At 45.5% G+C, this 22140-nt stretch overlaps 1 protein-coding gene across 4 annotated transcripts in view; it reads right to left on the reverse strand.

Moving 5' to 3' along the window:
- kazna (kazrin, periplakin interacting protein a) overlaps positions 1-22140 on the reverse strand; it is a 100689-nt gene that overhangs the window by 75926 nt on the left and 2623 nt on the right. For all 4 annotated transcript variants that reach the window (XM_029833551.1, XM_029833552.1, XM_029833553.1 and 1 more), the window contains exon 2: positions 14186-14352. In XM_029833551.1, the coding sequence (XP_029689411.1) occupies positions 14186-14352 (167 nt within the window). The remainder of the gene's footprint in view (positions 1-14185; positions 14353-22140) is intronic.

Genomic DNA, 22140 nt, shown 5'->3' on the forward strand with positions numbered 1-22140 from the left:
TACGGTGTCTTTACACTCCATTAGGCTATTTGTGCATATCCACACGTGTGTATAATTATCCCTGAGAGAGGGAGAGAGCCATAAGGAGACAGAGAGCGAGTGTTTCGGTGGGAAACAGCTCCTGTCCCCTCTGCTCAGTATTCTGTGGCCGTCCCCCTGTTGGACGAGAACCGAGAGGAGCTGCTTTTAGATGCTGTGTGGGGGGGTGATGTTGGCTGGCCTGATGCATCTGTTCAAAACCATTTTCTTTCAAAGGCACAGCGCACGGACCACAAGCTCTCTGCTCTTCAACAACAAAGGGAGGGAAAATAACAGTTCCCATATCAGTGGGAATATGGGAAAACGATGAAAGTCTTTCTGATGATGCTGATAGTAGCATTCTTGTTTCCTCTTTCTTTAATCGTGAGTTTAATTGTTAAGATTTTTGAGGCATAAATTCAACATAAAACCGTTTTCGCTTGAAGAATTCCAACAGGATTTAATCGGTTTGTGGGTTGAAGGCGTGAAGCGATGCTCGCTCTGTCTGAATAAAGCGCCGCACGCTTCTCATCATGATGTCCAACCTATGCCGTCTGTTTGCTCATTTGCTCGACCCCCCTCCTTCCTGCAATTCAGGATGAAACGCCCGTGGTTTACAAGAGCCGTGGACGTCAAAGTGGGTTGAGATTGAAGCCAATTCAACCACCTTCAATCACTCTTTTTTCCATATCCATTGCCTTTGGGTAGACACTGGACAAGTGGCCAGCTCGTATCACGGTGCTAACATAAAAACCACGCTCACATGCACATCTGAGGTCCTTTCAGAGTCACCAACTCACCTGTCCCCTGAATGCATGTCCACGGTGCTACCCGCTAAAAGTGTCAACACTATGGTGACATTGCTGTACCAGATACACAGATCTCTGTAGATTTAGATAGAATTGAGGGTATAAGCGTTTGTTTGCATCGCTTCAAATGAGCTAAACCTGACCCACCAGTCACCAGGAGGGCCGGTTCTTCCTGAAATCAGAGCACCACGGCAGACACACAGACTCACCACATGGGCTACTGCCAGGAGTCTTAAATTAGGAACACACACATTTAAAGGACAATAAACTTTATATCACCTTCCTGAGCAGAACATTTGATAGCATTCTATTGGAAACAGAGTGGATAATATGGAGCCATAACATGCTTTAACAACCAAAGCATTAACTACAGACCGTGTGAAACCATCTGTTAACAGTCCTGCTCATAATGTATTAAAGAACGAAGACTGCATTCTCCAATTGGCATGTTTTAGCACAGCAAACTTAATTAGAACAAAGGAACACTCGCTGTGTACTCCACTCCAACACGCTGCCTGGGAGGGTCAGTTGGATCTGGGTTGTAAGCAGCGATAACCCCGTGCTAACATCACTTCTAAGAAGCTGAAACACGAGTCCTTGCACAGGCGCTGCTCAAGGGCCTTACAATACACTGGAAATATTATTGTTTGCAGTGCAAATATATTGAAATTACTGTGGTTGTTGGACAAGATCTCTGCTGCTAGGTGGAACCCAGAGCCATTTGTTCAACATCTAGAATGTAAATCCTGTATTATGTATCAGCGATACATAATAAATCATAATGGCATACAGCTACAGAGATGCCAGGCTGCGTATGCTGTTGCAGCCTTGTTTAAATGCTTTGCATTTGTAAAATTGTTAATAGTTAATCTACAGAACGATGCAAAATAAGAACCATATATTATTCATTGGGTTTGGGAAGTTATTGTTCAATATTTACGACTCTAGATTGCCGAACATGCCCGATTTTCCTGACACAAATTAACCTTGTAACATGTAGGATGCTAGTACAGATGTGATGAGGCCACTCTGGTCAGTGAATAGCTAACGAGGGGAGGCCAGCGTTAATAGAGCGGTGGAAGATAGGCTTAAATATGCTACGAAATCTATAATAGATTAAGGAGACTAATCCAAAGTGTTGTCAATATGGTGATGAGGCAGCAGCATTTGAGCGCGCCTCCCAGCTGTTACCACCAAGATTTCCACATGGTCGGACTTCGTCCGCTCGCTTTGCATCTGAATCTGATTTTCTAACTCAGTGAGCACGGTAAAAAAAGCACCAATGATCAGAGAAAAGTGCAGGTTTTACTTGAGTGGAATAAGCGCAGGTACAAGGTTAGTAAAAACCAAAGTGTCAATCACGCAGCTGCTCCGTTTATGGAGACGGGAATCTGCTTCCAGGAGTCAGAAGTGAGGAAAGATTAAATATTCATCACTGAAGTAATAAGTTCCCCCTCGTGCTGTACTTTGATTACGCTTTGGCTGAAGCCTGAACACAATACACAAGATTCAGGTGCTTCACATTTCCTGCTGGAGACGTCCTTCATCCGTCTGCACTGACGCCGGACTTAAATTTTTTGTTCCAAGCTTTTCTCAGGTTCTTTTATTCACCATGCGCGTTATTAGAAGTCCTGGAAGTTCTGTAAATCCAGAACTGAAATGTGGACGGCTGCTCCGAGCAGTTCCTCGCTCATCTCATGTTGCCTCAGACCTTCAGCACCGACGTTCCTTCATGTCTTCTGCAGCTCGAGCCAAAGGTTTTCCATAAACTAGACAACAGATCTGTTTCATTTCCAACTTGCCCCAGAATTGCTGGACGAGGTGGAGATCTGGACTGTGAAGGGTCGGATCCTCATCTTCGCTTCTTTCATAAACCAGAATCTGCCTTTTTATTTTAATGGGCAATTAAAGTAAAAACAGCTGAAACCTCTCAAATATAGCCAGTGTCCCAATATATTGAATAGTGCCCTTTATTTGCATAATAAGAATATTGATGCAGGTCCCCCTCTGTGGGTGCTAAAATGTTATTTCCTCATGTTGCTATGGTAGCTCAGAATGGACAAATTAGACTTGTACACAGCATGAACTTTGAGTATGAATTTCTAATTTTGCAGAATCAAAACTCAATTCTGACTCCCAGCATATATTATTGATATAGATAGCTAAAATAACTACAAACATTTGACCTGCACAAACACGTGGTGGAGGGGGGGAGAAAAAAGTCAATTTTGTTCCCCAGCAGCCACCGTAGGAGGTATAGTGTCGATTATTTGTGTGTTTTCGGCACTAGAGTCTACCAGACTGTCCAAACTGGACTTTTAAGGGAACTTTAAGGGAAGTGCTTTAGTTTGGGTGTCTTGTCTTTTTTCCCCACAATAAAAGCACCCAAAGAACGCAGAATTATAACGCAGTGGTACTGCCGGCACGTTTCGGTGCAACAGCAGTTAATAATTCCATTTTTATCCACCGTCAAATCGATTTCACCTCAAAGCAAACTTGATCACAAGCCTCAGCACACCTCAAAGGGATCAAACGACTCTACCTTTATCAGAGGGAGCGCACGTCGCTGAACCGCACGGGCGATCGATCAAGACAAGAATGACCGTGATTCATGGCCGTAATCGCCGTAATTTACTGCCCACGTCAGAAACGGCAGCACGAAGAATCATTCATGAGAGGAAAGTCCCAGATAAGTGCAGCGTAATTACCAGAGGAACAGAGATGAAGAGGACCAGAGGAGGAAAAGAAAGAGTCCAGAAATCCTGTTCTTGCATCCACAGAGATCCAAAATGGGCCCTGAAGTTTCCCCTTTTAAGGTCAAGTTCAGGGAGGTTAACATGCAGCGACAAGAGGCTTCATAATTCAAAGGCTGATGAGTGAGAAAGACGCAGAGCAGCAGGGATCAATGCAGGAAAACTCCTGTTCTTGTTCTTTAAGGTTACACCCTCAGCAAACACCATGAATAATCCATGATGGGGACGCGGCAGGACATTAGAGCAGCGTTCCGTTCCGGTCAACATTGGGGAATTTGGCAGCTCATCCATCATGTTCAGGCGAGATCTTATCAAAGAGAAGAACGGAGTCATAAATAACGTCCGCGCCGACGACGCGTCGGGAAACGCACTTCAATACGTCAAATTCATTTTAGTATTCCGCTTGTACGGGATGCGTGGAGCGGGATAGAAAAATGCAATAACTTTTCTCTCTTTCCACGTAATTTGACGATGTGGAAATGTTTCTGCCTCATTTGTTCCGCCGCCTCATCGTGTCACAACATTGATATTACCGCCGCCGCGGAGGTCGCGGTTCAGATCCTGGTCACGCCAGTGTGACGGAGCGGGTTTTGTTTGGTTGGTTTTGATCAGTTCAGCTCACAGTTAAAGATCTTGCTCATTATTATCAGACCTTTTCAACGTGGGGTCGTTCCTTTGGCCTGAATTCACCAGAGCGGTCCACTGAAATCTGACCAGAAAAGAGACATGTGGAATTCCTCCTACGGTTTACTGCCATATAAAAGTGGAAATAAATGAGCAAATGGATCATTTGAATGAGAGATCCCGACCAGAACGGGGTGTGCTGCTTCTACCTCCAGGACTCTCGGCGGCTCCTGCAACGATGATGCCTTCCCAGAGAAATCTATTGCTCGTGAATTTGGAATTCAAGCTCTCACAACGTGCTGAATACGTAACAGAGACAGACTTTTTTCTGTAACTCTGCTGTTTACATACTGCGACACTCTGACCTTTGCAGACAGAACGGCAGCGCGGCGCTGGGAGAGAGTCGAACGCCCAAACTGACCTTTTCTGATGAATGCGGACGAAGCGCGGGCTGATCCTGAAGTCATCAGCCCTCTCTCATCAGAATTAATATGAATCAAAATCAATCAGGAATTAAACGGCTTTTGTTCGCTCTCTATTCCGGCTGGGTAATCGACCTGGGCGCAGCCTCAAATAGATCCTGTGAACCTGGATGTTAGCTGGTGTCACTTCCATTTCCTCCAGTTAATTAATACATAACATTTATTATTGGATTCTTTTCGGTAAACGTCAATCATTTTACACCACAAAGGGGCTCCGAATTTGCATACGACCATAGTGTCTGTGTTACATCAAGCAATTAATATCTGGACCGGGTCCACAGCTCACCGTTCTGATAATAAATGGTATTAAAAAAGAGTTTTTAAGCTCCAATTCATCTGTTGTGGTTTGGGAGTTCTTGTCGCTTCTGGACACATCATCCGAGCAGATGTTTTCTGATGCGGCATCGGACACCTATTGTCTGATTGGTCAAAGTTGCGAAGTGGGCGTGGTCAACGCCGAAAAGGCGAAATGCGGGCTTTTCCACCGAGATTGTGCATCGACAGATCGTGTTGAGGAACAGCCGGCTTACACATCGTGTAAAACACAGTCAGAAATGCAGAGAGAGGTAGCCCGAGGAGAGGCGATCGTCTGGGATGGCGACACCATGGCGACAAATTCTCGAATTTCTCGCCACCTCGAGAAAACCCACAGGTTTCTCCGTTCTATGTAACAGCTGCTCTTCTCAGTCATGCCAGGAATGTCTTCACTGCTGACACTAAAGGGAAAGATCAGCTCTTCTGGTCATATCAGTGAGCACCATGTGTTCTTCCACGCCGGCCCCCGCACATCAGAAACGGCATCACACGATCATGCGTGTCACCCATTGGATGCGACACGCAGCCGTGACATCCTGGGGATCCACCCACCACCGCAGAGCTGAGGGCACCGACCTGGCTACCAAACTCCCCAGCTCCCCATCCAATCAAGCATTCATGGGATGTCACGGATCAAATACAGTCCTCCCCCAATCTCCCCTCGAACACTGAACCGGATAACCGGAGAAAATCCTCGGAGGTCCAAGCAGCAAGAGGTCGCCGAGGCCGTTAACTGGAGCAAATACACCGCCAGGCGGGTCAATCAAAAGATCAGCGCGATATAAAGGGATGTTGGATTTTTCCGTCTGTGTAATTTGGGACTAATGAAACAGGAGTGGAGATGCACATCGCCCCCATGTTCTGAGTTCTTCTTATTTTTTATTTTCAGTTGGAGGAAAACCAGGATTGCCTTGCGTGTTCCATCAATTTTCTGCCTCACACCTGATGTACGGCACCTCTTGATAGCGGCACACACACATAGCTCGTGCGGTGTCTCTCACTGATATCACACAAAGAGAAGTGAAACAAACAAACAAGGCAGCAGACAGACAGATGCGTCCGTTATTAAAAAAAGATCGATTTCCAAACCGCTCAAACATATAGGAAATTGCAGCCTTGCCTCAGGATATTGCTCTAAGCTGACGTCTCTTTGCCGCGGCCACGCTGAGATATGAGCCATCTGCGGCCGATTTCAAAATCCCACCACGTGCTTATCAGCAACCATCTCACAACTTGTGCCAGATAGTCAGATGCTACATTATAGGACCGACATCCAAACGCATCCCCGGGAAGCCACAACCAATCAAACCCCGTCCTGTCAACGTTAGACTCATAATATACATGGAAACAGGCTTGTAGCATAACTGTGTGAATCTGTGCTAAAAATAAAAACAAGAGGTTCATTTTTGTAAAACGATTACACTGTTAAAAACTGAAATCTATCTGTCTGCACACATACATGTACACACTGATCCAAGGACAGGTAATAAGACAAACAGACCTCTCCTTTACTCTATTAGTAACAACAGAGTTGCTGATTTGGCACGTGCTAAAAGACTCCGGGGATCAGAGCACGTCTGCCAGCAGAGAGAATAAGAGTTGTTCCAGTTTAATATTTATCTATCGCACGAGGCGGAGTTATCAGGAGACGCTAAATTTAAAGACGCTCAAGCATGCCCAGAGTCAGCGAAATACAGCTCTGGTGACAGAAAGCCAGGAAATGGTATAAGAGGACCCATCAGCAGGCGTGAGAGAAGCAGAGGAGGAGACATGAATGAAGATAAGGCAAGGAGCGGGTGGGACACCTTCACCTTAAACTCAGTCAAAGAGGCGCAGCGATTACGAAAGCAGTCAGCTTAAACCCTGACAACTCTAAAAAAAAAAAAAAAAAAAGATATAAATGCTTTTTTGTATTACATAACGGGCAAATAATAATTAAAAACCTCTTTAATAAAAACCTTTGAGTGGAAAAAGGATGCAAATATGAGGACGAGGATGTCCTATTTTTAATCCTTTAAAGGCGTAATTGAATTGGATGTTTGCCTAATTAAGACAACAGCTGCCAAGAAGAAAATACAGAAGAGCTGGAAACAAGCGCTTGCTGGCTGAAATGGGCACAATCTTCCTGGAGCAATGTAACAAAACGTCGTAAATGTAACTGAAAATACATTTAAATGCACATTTAGATGTGCAGGAGCATTCCACAACAGAACCAGTACTTCAGCATCAACAATTAACAGCCTTCTAAAATGTAGTGACAATAAGGTGCAAGTCTGCGATTTGAAGCTACATAAAAGAGCCAAAACGCTAAAGTCAGAGCTCAACTTGGGCTTCGCACCAGCAAGGATGCGATTTGTGGTCAAAACTGTCTTCATTGGTTATACAACACAGACTACAGGTCTCTGTTAAACCCAATAGTCTTCAAGGATTTTTCATTGACATGCGAGCAGATGCAGCATTGTGGCGGTGAGGATAAAAATGTGGCACGTTGCAGCTCATCTAATCCGTAACTTGGAAGCCTATAGTTGTCTGACATTTTAAAATGAAATAAAGGCAGTTAAACCGCGCAGCTACGGCGACATTCTAAACTTCCTGTTTTAATTTTTAACTTTTCTGGATAGCACGTGGCATATTGCTGCCACCCACGGGACATACCTGGTATTACACTCAAGCTCAGCTCCCCAATGGAAGGGGAAAAAAAGCTTGTTTTTGTCTTAATTGCTTAATTATTATTTTCAAAGCAAGGTGAACTAAAATTCTCTTCTGGTGGTCTTTGTAGCGACACCATAGCAACAACCTCCCCCCTCCGAAATCTTTTAAAATAGAATCCGTGATTCATCGTCCTGCTGAGGCTCTCAGAAACAGGTGAAGCCACAACAGCTTCCTTTTTGGTGTGGATGCATTCCAATGTCTGGTCAAGTCCTTAAAATCCCCCCTCACACATTTAGAAAAAAAAAAAAAGGAACTATGCCATCACTGTAGGTGATGTCGTGCCCAGAATAACTCCTGGAAAACTGTCCTTTCCCATTTCCTCTGGTGATTCAATCATGAGATGATCCCAAGATCACCAGCACGTTATGCTATGATACTAAAGTCCAACAGATAAGCAAATTTGAACTGTTTAGAGAAGAAAATGTGTTTGTCATTGCAGTCAACAGATGAAATTGAAACGAGAGGAGATCTCAGAGTCCAGAGGAGGCGAGATTTCTCTGAGATACGGTTGTATAGTTTCATTCACAGATGGACGGCTGATTGGCTGCCAGGATTATCACACACTCTGCTGACTTTGAAGTCTTGTGACTGGGAAGAATTCACATTAGGGATGTGAGCCATGCAGCGCCTCAGATCTCTGCACCAGAGGATGAGTGAGCAGTTACCCCCCTCTGGGTTATTCAGTCGGAGCACTTATTTTCCACAAAGGCGTGCTCCTCCGATGGAGGTATGGAGACACATGGAATTCTAATCTATAGGTCTTCGAAAGACACACCAGTGGATGGGTGGATGGGTGGGTGGATGGATGGATGGATGGATGGATGGATGGATGGATGGATGGATGGATGGATGGATGGATGGATGGATGGATGGACGGATGGATGGGTGGGTGGGTGGATGGATGGATGGGTGGGTGGATAGATGATAGATGGATGGATGGATGGATGGATGGATGGATGGATGGATGGATGGATGGATGGATGGATGGATGGATGGATGGATGGATGGATGGATGGGTGGGTGGATGGATGGGTGGGTGGATAGATGATAGATGGATAGATGGATGGATGGATGGATGGATGGATGGATGGATGGATGGATGGATGGATGGATGGATGGATGGTGAGCCAAGGATGTGGTACTAGTGAGAGGAACTCTAAGGATGATGAGCACTAGCCAGCCACATGTTATTAGCTTCTTTATTGATTCCTCCGACCCTCATTCAAGAGGGAATAATTGAGGAGTGGGATGGGGGCCCAGACAGCAGCACAAGTGCTTCTCAAATTGTGGATTAGAGCACTTACAGACAGGCGTCTCCAAACTCCAGCTAAATCCTAGACTGGAGCAGAGAGCTGTGCATGGCTCCGCTTCATCTTCCATAATTGGTGATCATTCATTAACAATGGGTGCTGATCGTGTCAGTCATCTCAATGGGTTATTGTGCTGTGTACTGCTAATTATATTTGCTGGGTTGTTTTGAGTTTTATTGGTTTACTGGGTAATATGGTGAGAGTTTTCTATCACTGGGTTCATAAATGTTCACGGTAACTCCAAATATGAGAAATAAAGGTGTCATTTTTTTTATTATCGGCAGAACCTCTCGTCATGATGCTCCTAATGCAGTAATCACAATTCATTACATCAGGTCTCAAACATTATCTTGGTGGAGTTTACTAAATAAACCATTGCAGTCTGTTACCAAGGATACCGTGTTGCATGTAGCAGATGTAATAGTTAGTGGAGATAAAGGTTGGAGCTAACAGTCCCAGGGCCTGGGAAGATTATGGAGACAACAGCGACTCTTACATGCACAACTAGCTTCATTATTTTTATCTGCAGTGAACCTCTGGGGTGTGCGCTTGCCTCGGCTAAACACTGTAGCTATGGGTACAGCACATGTCTGTCTCAGAGACAGAGCGAAGCAGCTCTGAAAGCATGTTTGTTTGAAATTGAGGGTAATTTGTTCGATCTTTGTGAGAGAAGTACTTGTGAGGGAAAGGAGCAGGGAGACGCAGCGAGAGGGTCTGCTGTGCGAGCGAGGTTGGGCCATTATCTCTCGCTAAGATTGTCTTTTATCATCACGTTCCTCTCCTGGTGGGCTAGTTCCACACGTCCAGTGTGGCAGTTTTAAAAATAAAGGTATATGTCTAACGTGACCACAAGCTAATTATGCACATATAAAAATAGAAGCTAAATGGAGCAGATGAAACAGAATTTTCATAATGGTTATTCTAAACATCACGTCTGATCTGTGGGGGCAGCGAGGCAAAGACAAACACAACCTCTTAATCAATCTGTTATCGTGTCTGAACCTGACTGTGCTAAAAGCACTGACCAACAATACTGCAAAATAAGATAAAATGGGTTTTGGGTTTTTATTTAACGAGGAAACAGAGCAGGTCTGTCTGAAGAAGATACCAGCATCCGGACTCCTCTATTTAAGTTCAAATCAGGTGACTGACTGAGCAGTTTGGTGGTGTTTTTATGCCGCGGTCTCCATGGAGAACAGAAAAGAATAGGGAAGACTGTTGGGGCCACCCATGAGAAAAACATGAGGAGGTAAATTTCTTTCTTTTTTATTGTACGCTTCGAGACAAAAGTTCAAAATCTTGAGAATAAAGTCAAAATACAACGCCAAGACAAAAGCTATGAAAAAAAAAGTCAGTGGGACTTTTTGTGGCAGTTTTAAAATAAAGTTTCACAAACTTAATCATGGGTGTCAGACAGGTTAATGTTACTCATAGTCACACAAACAGTCGCTCAGCATGAGGGATTTATTTTCCTTTAAGTTCACCCTTAACTGTCGACACGGACGCTACGAATCCCAAGCTACCTTCAGAGTCGTGTCTCTTCAAAGACCCATTCCTGATAACCACTCTGTTTGTGAGCTAAAGGAGGAAGTATTGTTTTGTTGCTAAAGTCAAATCCAAAGTGCAGCGTCGTCTGCGCAGCATTTTGAAGAAGCAACCACATGTGCTGATGTTGGACTCTCAAGGATGACTCTTTTGTCAGGACTTTCATTCCTTTATCCTTGACATTTCAACTTTTTTTTTTCTAAGTGAATGATGGAAAAAGAACTTTTATTTTGCTGTTTGAGTCATGCTTGCAGACGAAGGCTGCACACGTTGCATCCTTGATAGGTCTTAAGTGTGTTGCAGTGGGGAAGGGGGTTTCCCCATTTCTATACCTCCTTTAGAGACCTTGACCTTGGACCTCTCGAACTTGGCTGATCAGATTGCAGTCTAAAATGGAGGCACTATGGCAACCGTGCTGTTTGCCATGGTGACCGCTAAAGCCGCGCCGCCAACCCACCGACTGCCCAAAATTAGGGTGGAAAGTTCTGGTGATGTGAGTCAGACAGAGTCGCCCACCCAGAAGTATCAGTATTTTTACAATCTGCCCCTTTCAGATCTATTTTCCCAAAGGACATACTGATATTTACTGTCCTATAATCATCACATTAATATTCCTATCCGGAAAAGAACTAATGTTTTTTTTCCAAAATGAGTTGAGGTTTCAATAGTGCACCAACTGGACATCCAATTAAAAAAAAAAAAAAGAGTTAAAAGAGCCGACTTCATTTTTTGACAGGCACATTGAGGTCCCGGACCACTCGATAAATATTCCCACAAAGAAAATCGTTTCGAATCATTTAGATGGAGGAGACTTGGAAGAGCAACGTGAATAGCCTTACTTAGAATATGGAAATGACCGATGATAATGGCTTCCCCTCCGAGCAAGCTGCCGTCCGTGAGGAAGAATCATTCCCCAAATTCAAGCATCGCGCCGGAGCGGCGAACTGGGATGAGCTAATTTGGACTGCTGGAAAACACACAACAGATGAAGACAAAACCCACTTTGAACCAAATTACCCAATTCCCATTCTCATTTATCACACTCTGGGGTTGAGCCAGGCCCTAATAAGCTATCGCTATAGCGACACCGCCTGAGTGGCCCTCAGTGGAGCAGGACCTATTAGAGAGCCTGGTGGAGGCAAGGAAGGAGGTTGAGGGGGCAGATGGGTCCCGGGTGATGTTTAATGCATGTGGAAGAAGAGCATAGAGGCGGGTCAGCTGAGGCCCCAGACGGACTTGCCCCTCCCTCTTCCTCCACATTACGCCACCTCCATCCTTTGAGACGAGCCGGCAAGTGCCGCCCCGCGATCCAGTCCAAAGGTCGAGAAGTTCTGGCTAATCTGTGCAGAAAATATAAACCATATCTGGTCTAACAGCCACGGGGACGTGGGGACCAGGACAGGCCCTAAACGCAAGGCAGACGCCAGGAACCTGTGCTGTTTATGCAACACACACACACACACACACACACACACATATGAGCTTTTTCCAATCTATAAAATATTTTCATTGTGTGGATTTATTTTTAAAAAATAATAATAACAAAAGGAAGGAAAAGGGATCCTGGTGGGTCGGAATCAACGTCCCCTGCGCCTCGGATGAGTGGCGGCTGAGTTAATTTAGGCCCAGCCAGGTTCAGCTGGACGCGGAGGAGGTGGAGGGAGGGTCAGAGGTCGATCTCCTCCCAGCTTGACTGGAGGATGCGCGGCAGATGGATCTTCAGAGGAACGCAAGCGTCCACAGAAACTCTGTGGTGACCCGCCTCGGGTCGGCGACGATGTCACCGTGTTCCGATCGCTTGTCGGCGCCGAACAAAAAAGGACTTTGGATTCTTAAGTTTGTGCCTCCACAACAGGGGCCGCGGCCCACGTGCTCCGCAGAACACCGGCGTCGGCCGAGCAAACGTCCGGATGAAGCCTCAGCTGGTGGATTGGACGGGTCCGCTGTAGATCTTTTGAAGCTGAATTCTAAAGTACACAAAGACCTCTTTGGTCCCCTTTAAATGGACCACGGTTCATTTAACGTGTCGGCCTCCTCCAACCTTCTCTGTGTGGTGAACAGGATTTTCTGTTATTGCCCCCAGATTATTAAATGTTATTTTTATTAATTATTAATGAAAGTGTGAAACATTGGGGGTTTATTTACGTTTGACGCCTCTCTAATGGCTCTGGCACACCAATCACTTATCTCAGAAAGAAATAGTGTTTACTGTTGTTTGGCGCTGTCAGGGGATTTAATTTTTGTAGAATTCCAGCTATAATGAGGCCAAAGTGACAAGTAACATAAAGAAAAAGCAGTTCCAGCTGACGGGATCCTGCCTCCTCCCTGGGAAAGGGCCGCTGAATGTATCCGACAAAAGAGGAGAAAACAATAGAAAGCATCTGTTGCTCCTGAAGGTGAGCTACCTGGAGGAAGACTTACTTCCTGGAGTCTAAACATGAGCTGCATCTTCAGGAGACATGGCTCCAGAGCTGTTCTCACACACCACTCTTCATCTTTCACCGCTCCCACATGGCGCTACGGGTCTGCCAGGTGCTCACACAAACTCGGATTTTCTCTGTTTCCGGCATGTTTTTTTTCCTCCCAGATCACGTTATTCAGCAATTTATGAGGGGGATTAAGTGCAGCATTAGTGGATAAGCTCAGCACACATTAAGTCTGTGACAAATGGTTATTTTAAAGCGGAATTTAGTCCCAGTGGAGCCTGTATTCATTTAAATAGAAGCACCACATCAAAGTTTAGCTGGCAAAACTCTGCAGGAATGAATTTAATTCACTGCTGCCACATGAAAGTATTTGGGAAATATGTACCTAACTGTAAAGTCTATTGTTTCTTCTTTGATTTTCTGTTATTGTCTTTTACAGCCCCGCTCTCTGTTCCTCTACCTTTCCTTTGTAGATTATCCCTCTCTTTTGCACGTATATTTCAACTCTTTGTTGGGCCTCCTGCAGCTCCAGGAGCTACTGTTGCTGTCTTTGCTGATTTATGCCTGCTTGTTTTGTTCAGATGAATTAATAAAAAGAAATGACTCTTTGCCTCTGGTGTTAATAAACAGTGGGATTTTATCCTCTTCAGAGGTGTTTCACCTATAATGTCCCTGGTGACATGACAACGACCTGCTGTAAACGCGTCAGTTTCAATTTCAGTAATAAAAACGCTGAGAAATGGACAGTACTGGAGGTTCCACCAGTAGTTACGCCTGAAACCGTCCTCAGCTAAACTGGGCCTGATTTGAATCTTTAGTTCCTGCCAACAGCACAGAAGCTCAGTCATCTTGGACTGAAGCGCTGGAGCTTGTTACGTTCCGTCATCAAGCTTCATCCCAGGATCAGAAACTCTCTCCAGAAAGAATAAATCTGTCACAGTGGCCTCGGTCTGGCTTCTCTACCTGTCCCTGATGCCACGTTACCTTCTGCTTCTCGATCGGCACAACAAATAACCGCTCGGTCACAGAGAGGAGAGGAGAAAAGACTGAAAATAGATGGGATTTTCTGCTCCACACACTGTCCAAATGGTGGGAAAACAGGGGAAAAGGGTCTGTGTTCCGTGTCTTAACTCTCAGGGTAAAAATATGACACTGGCAGGTTTCAGTTTTGGAAAGTAATGTTCCCCGTACCTGTGCGTCGACGAGGAGGTGCCTCATCAGGGTCATGGACTTCTGGAGCGTCTCCTTCTCCGGAGGACAGAAGGTGCGCACCTCCTCCTCCTCCTCTTTCACTGGCGCCGGTCCAGTCACCATGAAGCTCGCAATCTGGTCGTTCAGGCTGTTGAGGGACTGCACAGCTGGAGGGGGAGAGGACGAGAAATGGCCCCACAAACGGGGGCCGTTAGTCTGATTTCCACCGGATGTTTCAGCTGGAGAATTAGCATTAATCATTAATTAATTAATTAACAGTGATCTGTAAAGGATAAATGCATCCCTTCGCTTCAAGAGTAAATCTCTCAATGTAAAAGCACCAAACACACACACACACACACTTTCTGGTATTTCTATCACTGTGGGGACTCTCGTCAACAAAATAAATGACCTAGCTCCCTACCAACCCCAAGCATCTGAACTGACCCCCGACCTTAACCCTGACCTAAACCCAATGATAACCTCGACCTTAAAACTGTGTCTGAACCCTCAAACAGGCCTTTGAAGTAGTGAAGCCCAGCCACAGTTGCCCAACCTTACAAAGATGTCCTCACTTGAAGGATTAGTATTTTAGTACTCAGTGTACCAAATGTAAGGACGCACACACACACACTTGGGGATTTAAAGGCAGCCTCTTGCTGAGCAGAAACAGTTTCCTGCTGTCTCACTGCAGACGCCCGGCTCCGTGGACGCCCTCGCTGCTCCACAATGTTCCGTGGCGGCCTGAGAGTCTTCCTGTTGTTGTTTCCTTTCCTCGCCCTTGTCCATCCTGGCAAACCTCTTCTTTCAGGTTTCCTCCCCAGCCACGCTTCCGCATTGTTATTGAGAAAAATGCTTACAGTATTTCCTCAACACCCCCCTCACACACACACACACACACTCACATATACGCACACACACATTAGCCATTAATCCCATTTCATCTTAGAAAGGTCAGCACAACTATTTCCAAGGCCACCCACATGGTGGAAACCCCGGACAGTAAAAAATGACAGAGGAATGTCCATATTTCTCGTGTTTTTCACTCTCCATTCATTATTTTCCCCCTCAGAATATGAACATTCCCAGCAGCTCAAACACCCAGTTTTGTTCTTTCTAACTGGAGACGCTGGTGCTGACCAGTCGGACAACCGTCTGACCCGTTCACGAGAGCGAGAGAGGTGAAGAGCGAGATGAACGATTCGTCTCTCTGTCTATCTGGAGGAATATTATCACCATGTGGACAAAACGAAAGAGAGAACGTACAGATTTTTGCGTTACGCAATCATAACTACAGAGGAAATCTGTCACTGCTGTTGACATTTCTGAGCAGGCCAGGAGGAGACGTGGCGAGTGTGACGGCAGCTCAGGGGAGGCTGAAGAGGAAGACTGTGGAAATGAGGAAAAGATTCATTCAATCATTCAAGAGGCCAAATTATTTTCCAGGAGCAGAAACCGTCACTGAAGCGTCGATGTCTTAACGATCAACAGTTCAGTCGACGAGCCTGGGATTGATAAACCAACACGGGAGAATCAAAATGGTTTGAAAGCAAAAACCGATGAGAAATGTCACACGTGATCAATAGATTTAGATCCCATAAGTATAGTAAATCAATAGTGTCGTGTGTAATTTGCAAACGGGAGCAGATACACAGTCAAAGCTGCTGGTGGGGCTGAGCCATGCAGAGAAAAATGAGATCTGGGCGGCTCGAGCCTCCTTTTCCCATCTCCACACCTCTTTCCGTCATGTCCACTTTTTCTGCCAGCTCCAAACCGGCATAGGAAAATCCCAAAGGGGCTCCCATGACTCCCAGTAGGCCGGAAGCAGCGAAAACAAATGAGAGCGCGAGGCCACGGCGGCACAGCCTCGGGTCTTTATCAGCTCAGGGAGGAGAACTGTGGCTGTCAGGGGAAATAAGATAAGTGAAGATGAAAACTGCATGAAAGAATGCAAGAGCCCAGCCTGTTAGGAAAGAAGGTTCAAGTCAAGAAAAAAGGGAAGCAGCTGGTGTTTGGGGCTGAAAATAGAAGTTCTGGTGCCTGCTTTTACAGTTTTATACCAAACACAAGTCAGATTTCATCATTCTGATGTTGTTTATAAAAGAAAAAAGAGTGTCACATTTAAATCATCCTTATTATGGAACAAATGTAGTAATTATTATAGGCTGCCTTAAACTTAGTCCTCATTTTTAAGCGAATTTAATGTTTTACTTTATTTGTCCTTGATTTATTATTCATCCCAAATTCTAAATAACAGAGACACATTTGGCCTAAACTTGATTGTCTTTGTAAAACTGTTTAAGATATTCTTGCATTCATTTATAAAATCTTATTAATGTGGTTATTGTTTTGTTTTTTTTAATTATCAGAAAGATTAAATTAATCTTTCCAGACAATAATCACAAATATTTTGTCTAAATATTGGTGAAAATAAAACATCCGGTGCTTATCTGGCACATTTATACTCAAGTGTCCTGCTTATTTGTGCTGAAATCGAAACAGGCATTTTAATGCATAAATGATATTCCAACAAAATAAAACAAAAAAATGTTGAATTAATTACTAGATTAACTACTAAATCTACAGTAAAATAAATGTGATATTTTTAAATAAGGGGAAATACAATGGATTTTTTGTGAGAACTATTAATAAATGTAAGACATTTAAACCGATTTAACCGAGACAACACTGCCCCCTAGTGAAAGATGCGGTAAAAGCTGTGACAGTCAGATGCGCTTCCGTTTGTGTCAGTGACGCCAAAATTACAGTCATTAACTTTGCCTTTGAGTCATAAAAGAATAAAATGAGCCCAACAGTTAACACGTACACAAGGTTTTGTCTCTTGACATTTGAATGATGAGATAACAGCAGTAGGACGTTTCTGTGTCATGCTGAGTGTGTGTGTGTGGGGGGGGCACCGATGTTTGCGGCATATTATGTCTGATCTTCTGATGTGTGTTCCCTTGGGCTTCTAAAGACTGAGAATGTGGGGGCTCTTGGGAGAAAACAAGGTGGGCAAACAAAAGAGTTGCAAAATAAGTCCCTGCGTCGAGCATCAGCACAGAATCTGCAGAGGCGAACGCGGGAAAACGAGGCCAACGTCTACAGAGCTGCGTGGTTAAAGTGAAGACTGAGAGGAGGACCGCAGTCTGATGTTCTCGTGGATCACCTGACCAGCAAGCACAGAGGATCCTGCCAGGCTCAGTGGGATATATAACCAGTCTCTTTTATTTCTCTTTCCCACCCAAACCAGTCCAGTTGTTCTCTCAATCCCACTATAACAATTCGTTTAGCCTGTCTTTCCCACTGTGAATAGTCCGTCGAGTTTCTCAGGCCTACTAAAAGGGATTAATTAGCTGATAGCAGTAAATGAGCTAACTTAGTGTGACATATCTTGAGTAGGTTTACTGATTCTTTACCCTGAGATCCTTAACATGATTAACAGCATTAATGAGTCAGTGGGGAGAGATCCAGTACCACCAAGTTGAGGCGAGGTGAACCGGGCCTGCAGGATGGACGTGCTGGCGTTAAGGAGACAGAGACAGGCACGGGAACATGGCATCACTCGCTCAGTGGAGCTGAAGCCTGGGGGGGAAGGGGGGGTCTGAGGCTGTGAAGTGAAAGTGGCGAGCTGAGCTCTCATCTCTGCAGAGCTCATTAAACTGCACTAATCGCATCTGTTACTGCTGTAATGGGCGGAATAAAGAGAGAGGAGCAGAAATGAGACGTGGCTTCCTGGAGGTGGCTCACTTTAAAGAGAAGTGTGTGTGTGTGTGTGTGTGTGTGTGTGTGTGTGTGTGTGTGTGTTCCCATGGAGGGACTCTCAGGCCGGCCCGCTTCTGCCTCCAGCAGAGTCCTCCTGTCTCTGTGCCACCGAACCTTCTCTTCATCTCTCGCTCTGGCGCTGCGCCGCCACGCTCCTCGCAACATCCTGCAGATCACAGACCAGTTTCAGCACTTGCACGGGGGGGAGAGAAAAAACAAGACATGTGATGTCTGGGTACAGTGGCGGCGGGGGGGGGCAGGTCTGACATAATTGGCCGGGGGTTGTGTGCGCACTGGTGGCGTCGTCTTCTGATGATGTCACTCTGGTCGGGGGGGCTCCAAACGGGCTCAGGCGGACGAACGCGGCGCAGACGGGAGGGCCGAGAGACTAAACACTGCGTCTTCACCGAGTGCTTGCGTGGCTTTCTGGGTGGTCTGAACTCTCCAAACTTCCTTTGTGAGCACTGTCAAAGTGTGTATGTAGGCCAAGTATGGAAGGGGGGGGGGGGGGGGGGGGGGGGCATGAGCGCCTGCCTGTGTTTGCTGGAGAAACTGATTGTCATTTGTTTATGGAGTGCACAGACACACACCCCCACGCGAACACCTCTGAACCCCAGTTCAAAGTTCCCCTTCAAAAGGGCGAGGCGCTCTTCTTCTGCTTCTCTCCACGACGCGCTCTGAATCTTAAAGATAGATGGGGGGGTGGGGGGGGGGGCAAAAAGTGAAAAAAGAAAAACAGCTCCGCTGTGAAATGATTTGCCACCACTCTCTTAACAGGATTATGCACTCTCACTGAACTCCGGGTAGATGCTCCATGCATTCCCAAACAGATTACTGCAATCGAGAGCGCAGGAAATTGCTGCCGGAGCCGTCGTGGACGTGTTGGTGCATCTGAAGCCGAGCTGGAGAAGCCAAGGACTGGATATCGTTTTATGAGAAAAGGCTTTCCTCGCGAAACTTGATAAAGTTGGATGTTTCTGGACGTTCCTTCTAAGCCTCTTCTGCTGAATGGAACAGAAAACTGGCCCCGTGAGAGTGACCTCTGGTTTCATTAAGCTCGCTTCAGCTCAGTCTGACGGCTCACCTGTCCTCAACACTTCAGTCAGAGTGAGATTAGCTCCGGCGGGTCGTGATAATTAGACTGGGAGGTGAGATTTAAAGCCTCTGCACACATCTGGAAAATACCAGAGCTCTGCTGTGACCTTAGTTTAGGTCAGGGTCTCTGTTCTTGATGAACCTGAAACTGAATGAGGCTTTTACTGTCAAAAGAGATGATAATTCCTGCACCACTGGCAGCGAGGGAGCAGCAAATACCGCATAGACAGGCAGAAAAGTTAACATATATGCTGCCCGAGGAGCTGTCTTTGCTAAATATGCTAAACATTCTGGCTCTAGCATAAATACTGGACTGAATGAACTGAAGGGCGGGTCACTTGTATTTACTGTAGCTAATGTTGGCACACAGATGCAGCACTCCTGTCTATCTTACTTAAATCCACACAATGGCACAATAATTATTGCTAATTTAAAGATGTAGTGATCATAGAATAACCATTAAGTCACCACAGTCTATTTTTTACAGTTGCTATACTACCATCTATTCTACTAGCAACAGAATGATCATTTGGATTGATGACTAACCCTCATATCAGTACAACTAACTATGAATTAATGCCTCTATATGACCGGGAAAATGCGTCTAAATGCTATTTTCTTTGTTTTAGTTTTACTTCAAAGACAGCCCGAATGCTGCAGTCTTCTCTACGTCACCACTGCAGGATCTATGGCTTTACTATAAATGTGCAACTGGCTTGTAATCCTGTATGAGATTTGGATTAAAGTCTGAGCATTTATCATCCCCGATCTCATGTCTCACAGAGCGGAGCTCGGCGGAGATGGATTGTCTCGATTCGCCTGAAGTGAAGATTTACAAGCAGAAAAGTGAAGGATTAGAGAGGAGAGAGCGACGGGATTGGCGGAACAATCACGCGCCGCCGCTGACGAATCGTCCAACCGCCTTGGAAAAGGTATCCGCCGGAAAGAGACGAGAACACGTGTCATTATGGCAGGAACGCAGAACACACAGAGAAACAAGCACTTCTGCACACATAATCAATTTCCAGCGATTAATGTGGATTACGCTGACATGCAGATGAGCCAGAAGAAAAAAATTGTTTGTCCTAAAAATACCAGGACTCCCCATTATCCCAGAAATAGACTTAAACCGGCACTTTGTCAAGCGTTAATCTGAATCTATACTGTGAATCGGCACTGTCGTTTTTTTTGGAATATGGAGTTAAAAACTGCCTGATAGGTGTCAGATATTTACCATTAGAACAGACATCAAAGCTAAAGTCCTTCTTTACATCTATTGTGTCTAGTGACACAAAAGTGCTAGCTTGCTAGCATAGCAGGCACTATTTGGTAACAAATCCAAAGGTTCTCCTTAATAAATGCAGCACTTTTCACATATTTTCATGAATTTTAACAAGAACTTGTATAAAAACACACAACTTTGCCTGTTGGAAGAGGCAACTTTTACAACTTCTTCAGCAGAAAGGACAAAGGATAAAAAGCAAATGGTTCTTTATCTTTACAAAATGGACATTAAAATATTTTTGGGGGATTGTGCCCCCCCAACATTATGTGTAGCTAGCTACTTCTGGCAAAGAAACAAATTGTCCCCCCATTTTCAGGCCAAACAGTTAGGAAACTTGACCGGCATCCGTCTGAAGTTAGCGTGTTTATTATGAGCTCCCTCCCGAGTTTAATGTGCAGTAATTTAACGCCAGTAATTCAGCCGCGCTGCGAGTCTCCCATCAGCTGCTGTGCGAATCGGGCCTTTTGGCCGCTGCGAAGCAGCTTATGCGGCGACACAGTGAATATGGCGCCGCCATGCTTATTGATTTTCTATTAAAAATCTAATCAGGGTTGTAGTAGAGCAGGAAGCCAAGAAAGTTAAAATGTCACAGAAACTACTTCTGCATGAAATGTGACATCTGCACGAGGGCTGGAGTTGCAGCTGCCGCCGACTCTAACGTCCTTGACAGGACGATTTTTCTATCACCTCCCCGATGCCAAATCTTACAGTAACTTGATCCACTGCACGTTAGATTAAACCTGTCACCGTTGCTTCCCTTTGACACCTCGAGTAAACACCGAAGGAGTTCAAACCCATTGAGAGCGTCCCGATAGGCCCAGAATGTGACGGAACGTTCCGCAACACAAGGTTCAACTGGAAAATTCAGGCGGGAACAAAATGAGTCGGAGGGGACGGAGAGACAGAATCTGCTGACCCCAGAAGCTTTCAGCAGAGCTCCTCGGGCGGCGCTCGCGCTCGTCTGAGGGTTAATGGAAGCCGGAGATGTCCGATTCAGAGCTGAAAATACAGGTGAAAGGGGATTTAAGAGAGCTGAAGGTGTCCCGCGCTCTGCTGTTCAAAGGTCTGCCCTGGCAGCAGTTTTCCTCCGGAGTGGAGGAGTTCGGAATAAAGTGTTTTCTTTAAAAACAGCTCGACTAATCGACCTGACTGAATGAACATTTAAGCGGTTCTGAGCGCCCACGGGACAAAGGGATGACTCCTGTCTTCTGCATGGTTGTCTGGGTGAACGGGTCTACAGCATGTTCCCCATGTGAGCCGGGTGAGGAAGAGGAGCCCGCTGACCGGTCACTAACCGGGCCTGGCGCTACGCACATCGTTCCATCTTATGTAACTGTACAGTAATGGGATTTTTCTTCCGTTTGGACTCAAACCTTGTGATCAGATATAAGCTCTTTGTAGGCGGTCAGTAAAGGAAATTGTGAAAAAATGACATATGCGGTGCCTTTCAACGGTTTCTGTGATGATCTGAGCGCCTGATGTCTAATAATGGTGCTACAAATGGCCCGTAGCATCGCCCGCGGTTTGTCATTGTGCTTTTCGTGTTTGGTGAAGCTGGTTTGAGGCTTTAATGTCCTGTCTGAATCCCCAGATGTCGGATCAGGGCCGGGCAGGAATAAAAGTTACCTCAGCACAACGTGACTTCGCCTACATGATTAGCAATACCAGGAGCGTGAAGCTAATCTCTCACTGCACTCAGGCCCGCTGGGTGAGGAGGTGCGGGGAAGGATGGAGCGCGCTGGAGCCTTCACACGAGCGGAAGAAGGAATTAATCGCTTCAGACGGGGCCGGAGTGTGTTGCACTGAGCGA

Source organism: Takifugu rubripes, chromosome 3 (assembly GCF_901000725.2).
Source record: "Takifugu rubripes chromosome 3, fTakRub1.2, whole genome shotgun sequence".
In the NCBI taxonomy this organism is placed as follows: domain Eukaryota; kingdom Metazoa; phylum Chordata; class Actinopteri; order Tetraodontiformes; family Tetraodontidae; genus Takifugu; species Takifugu rubripes.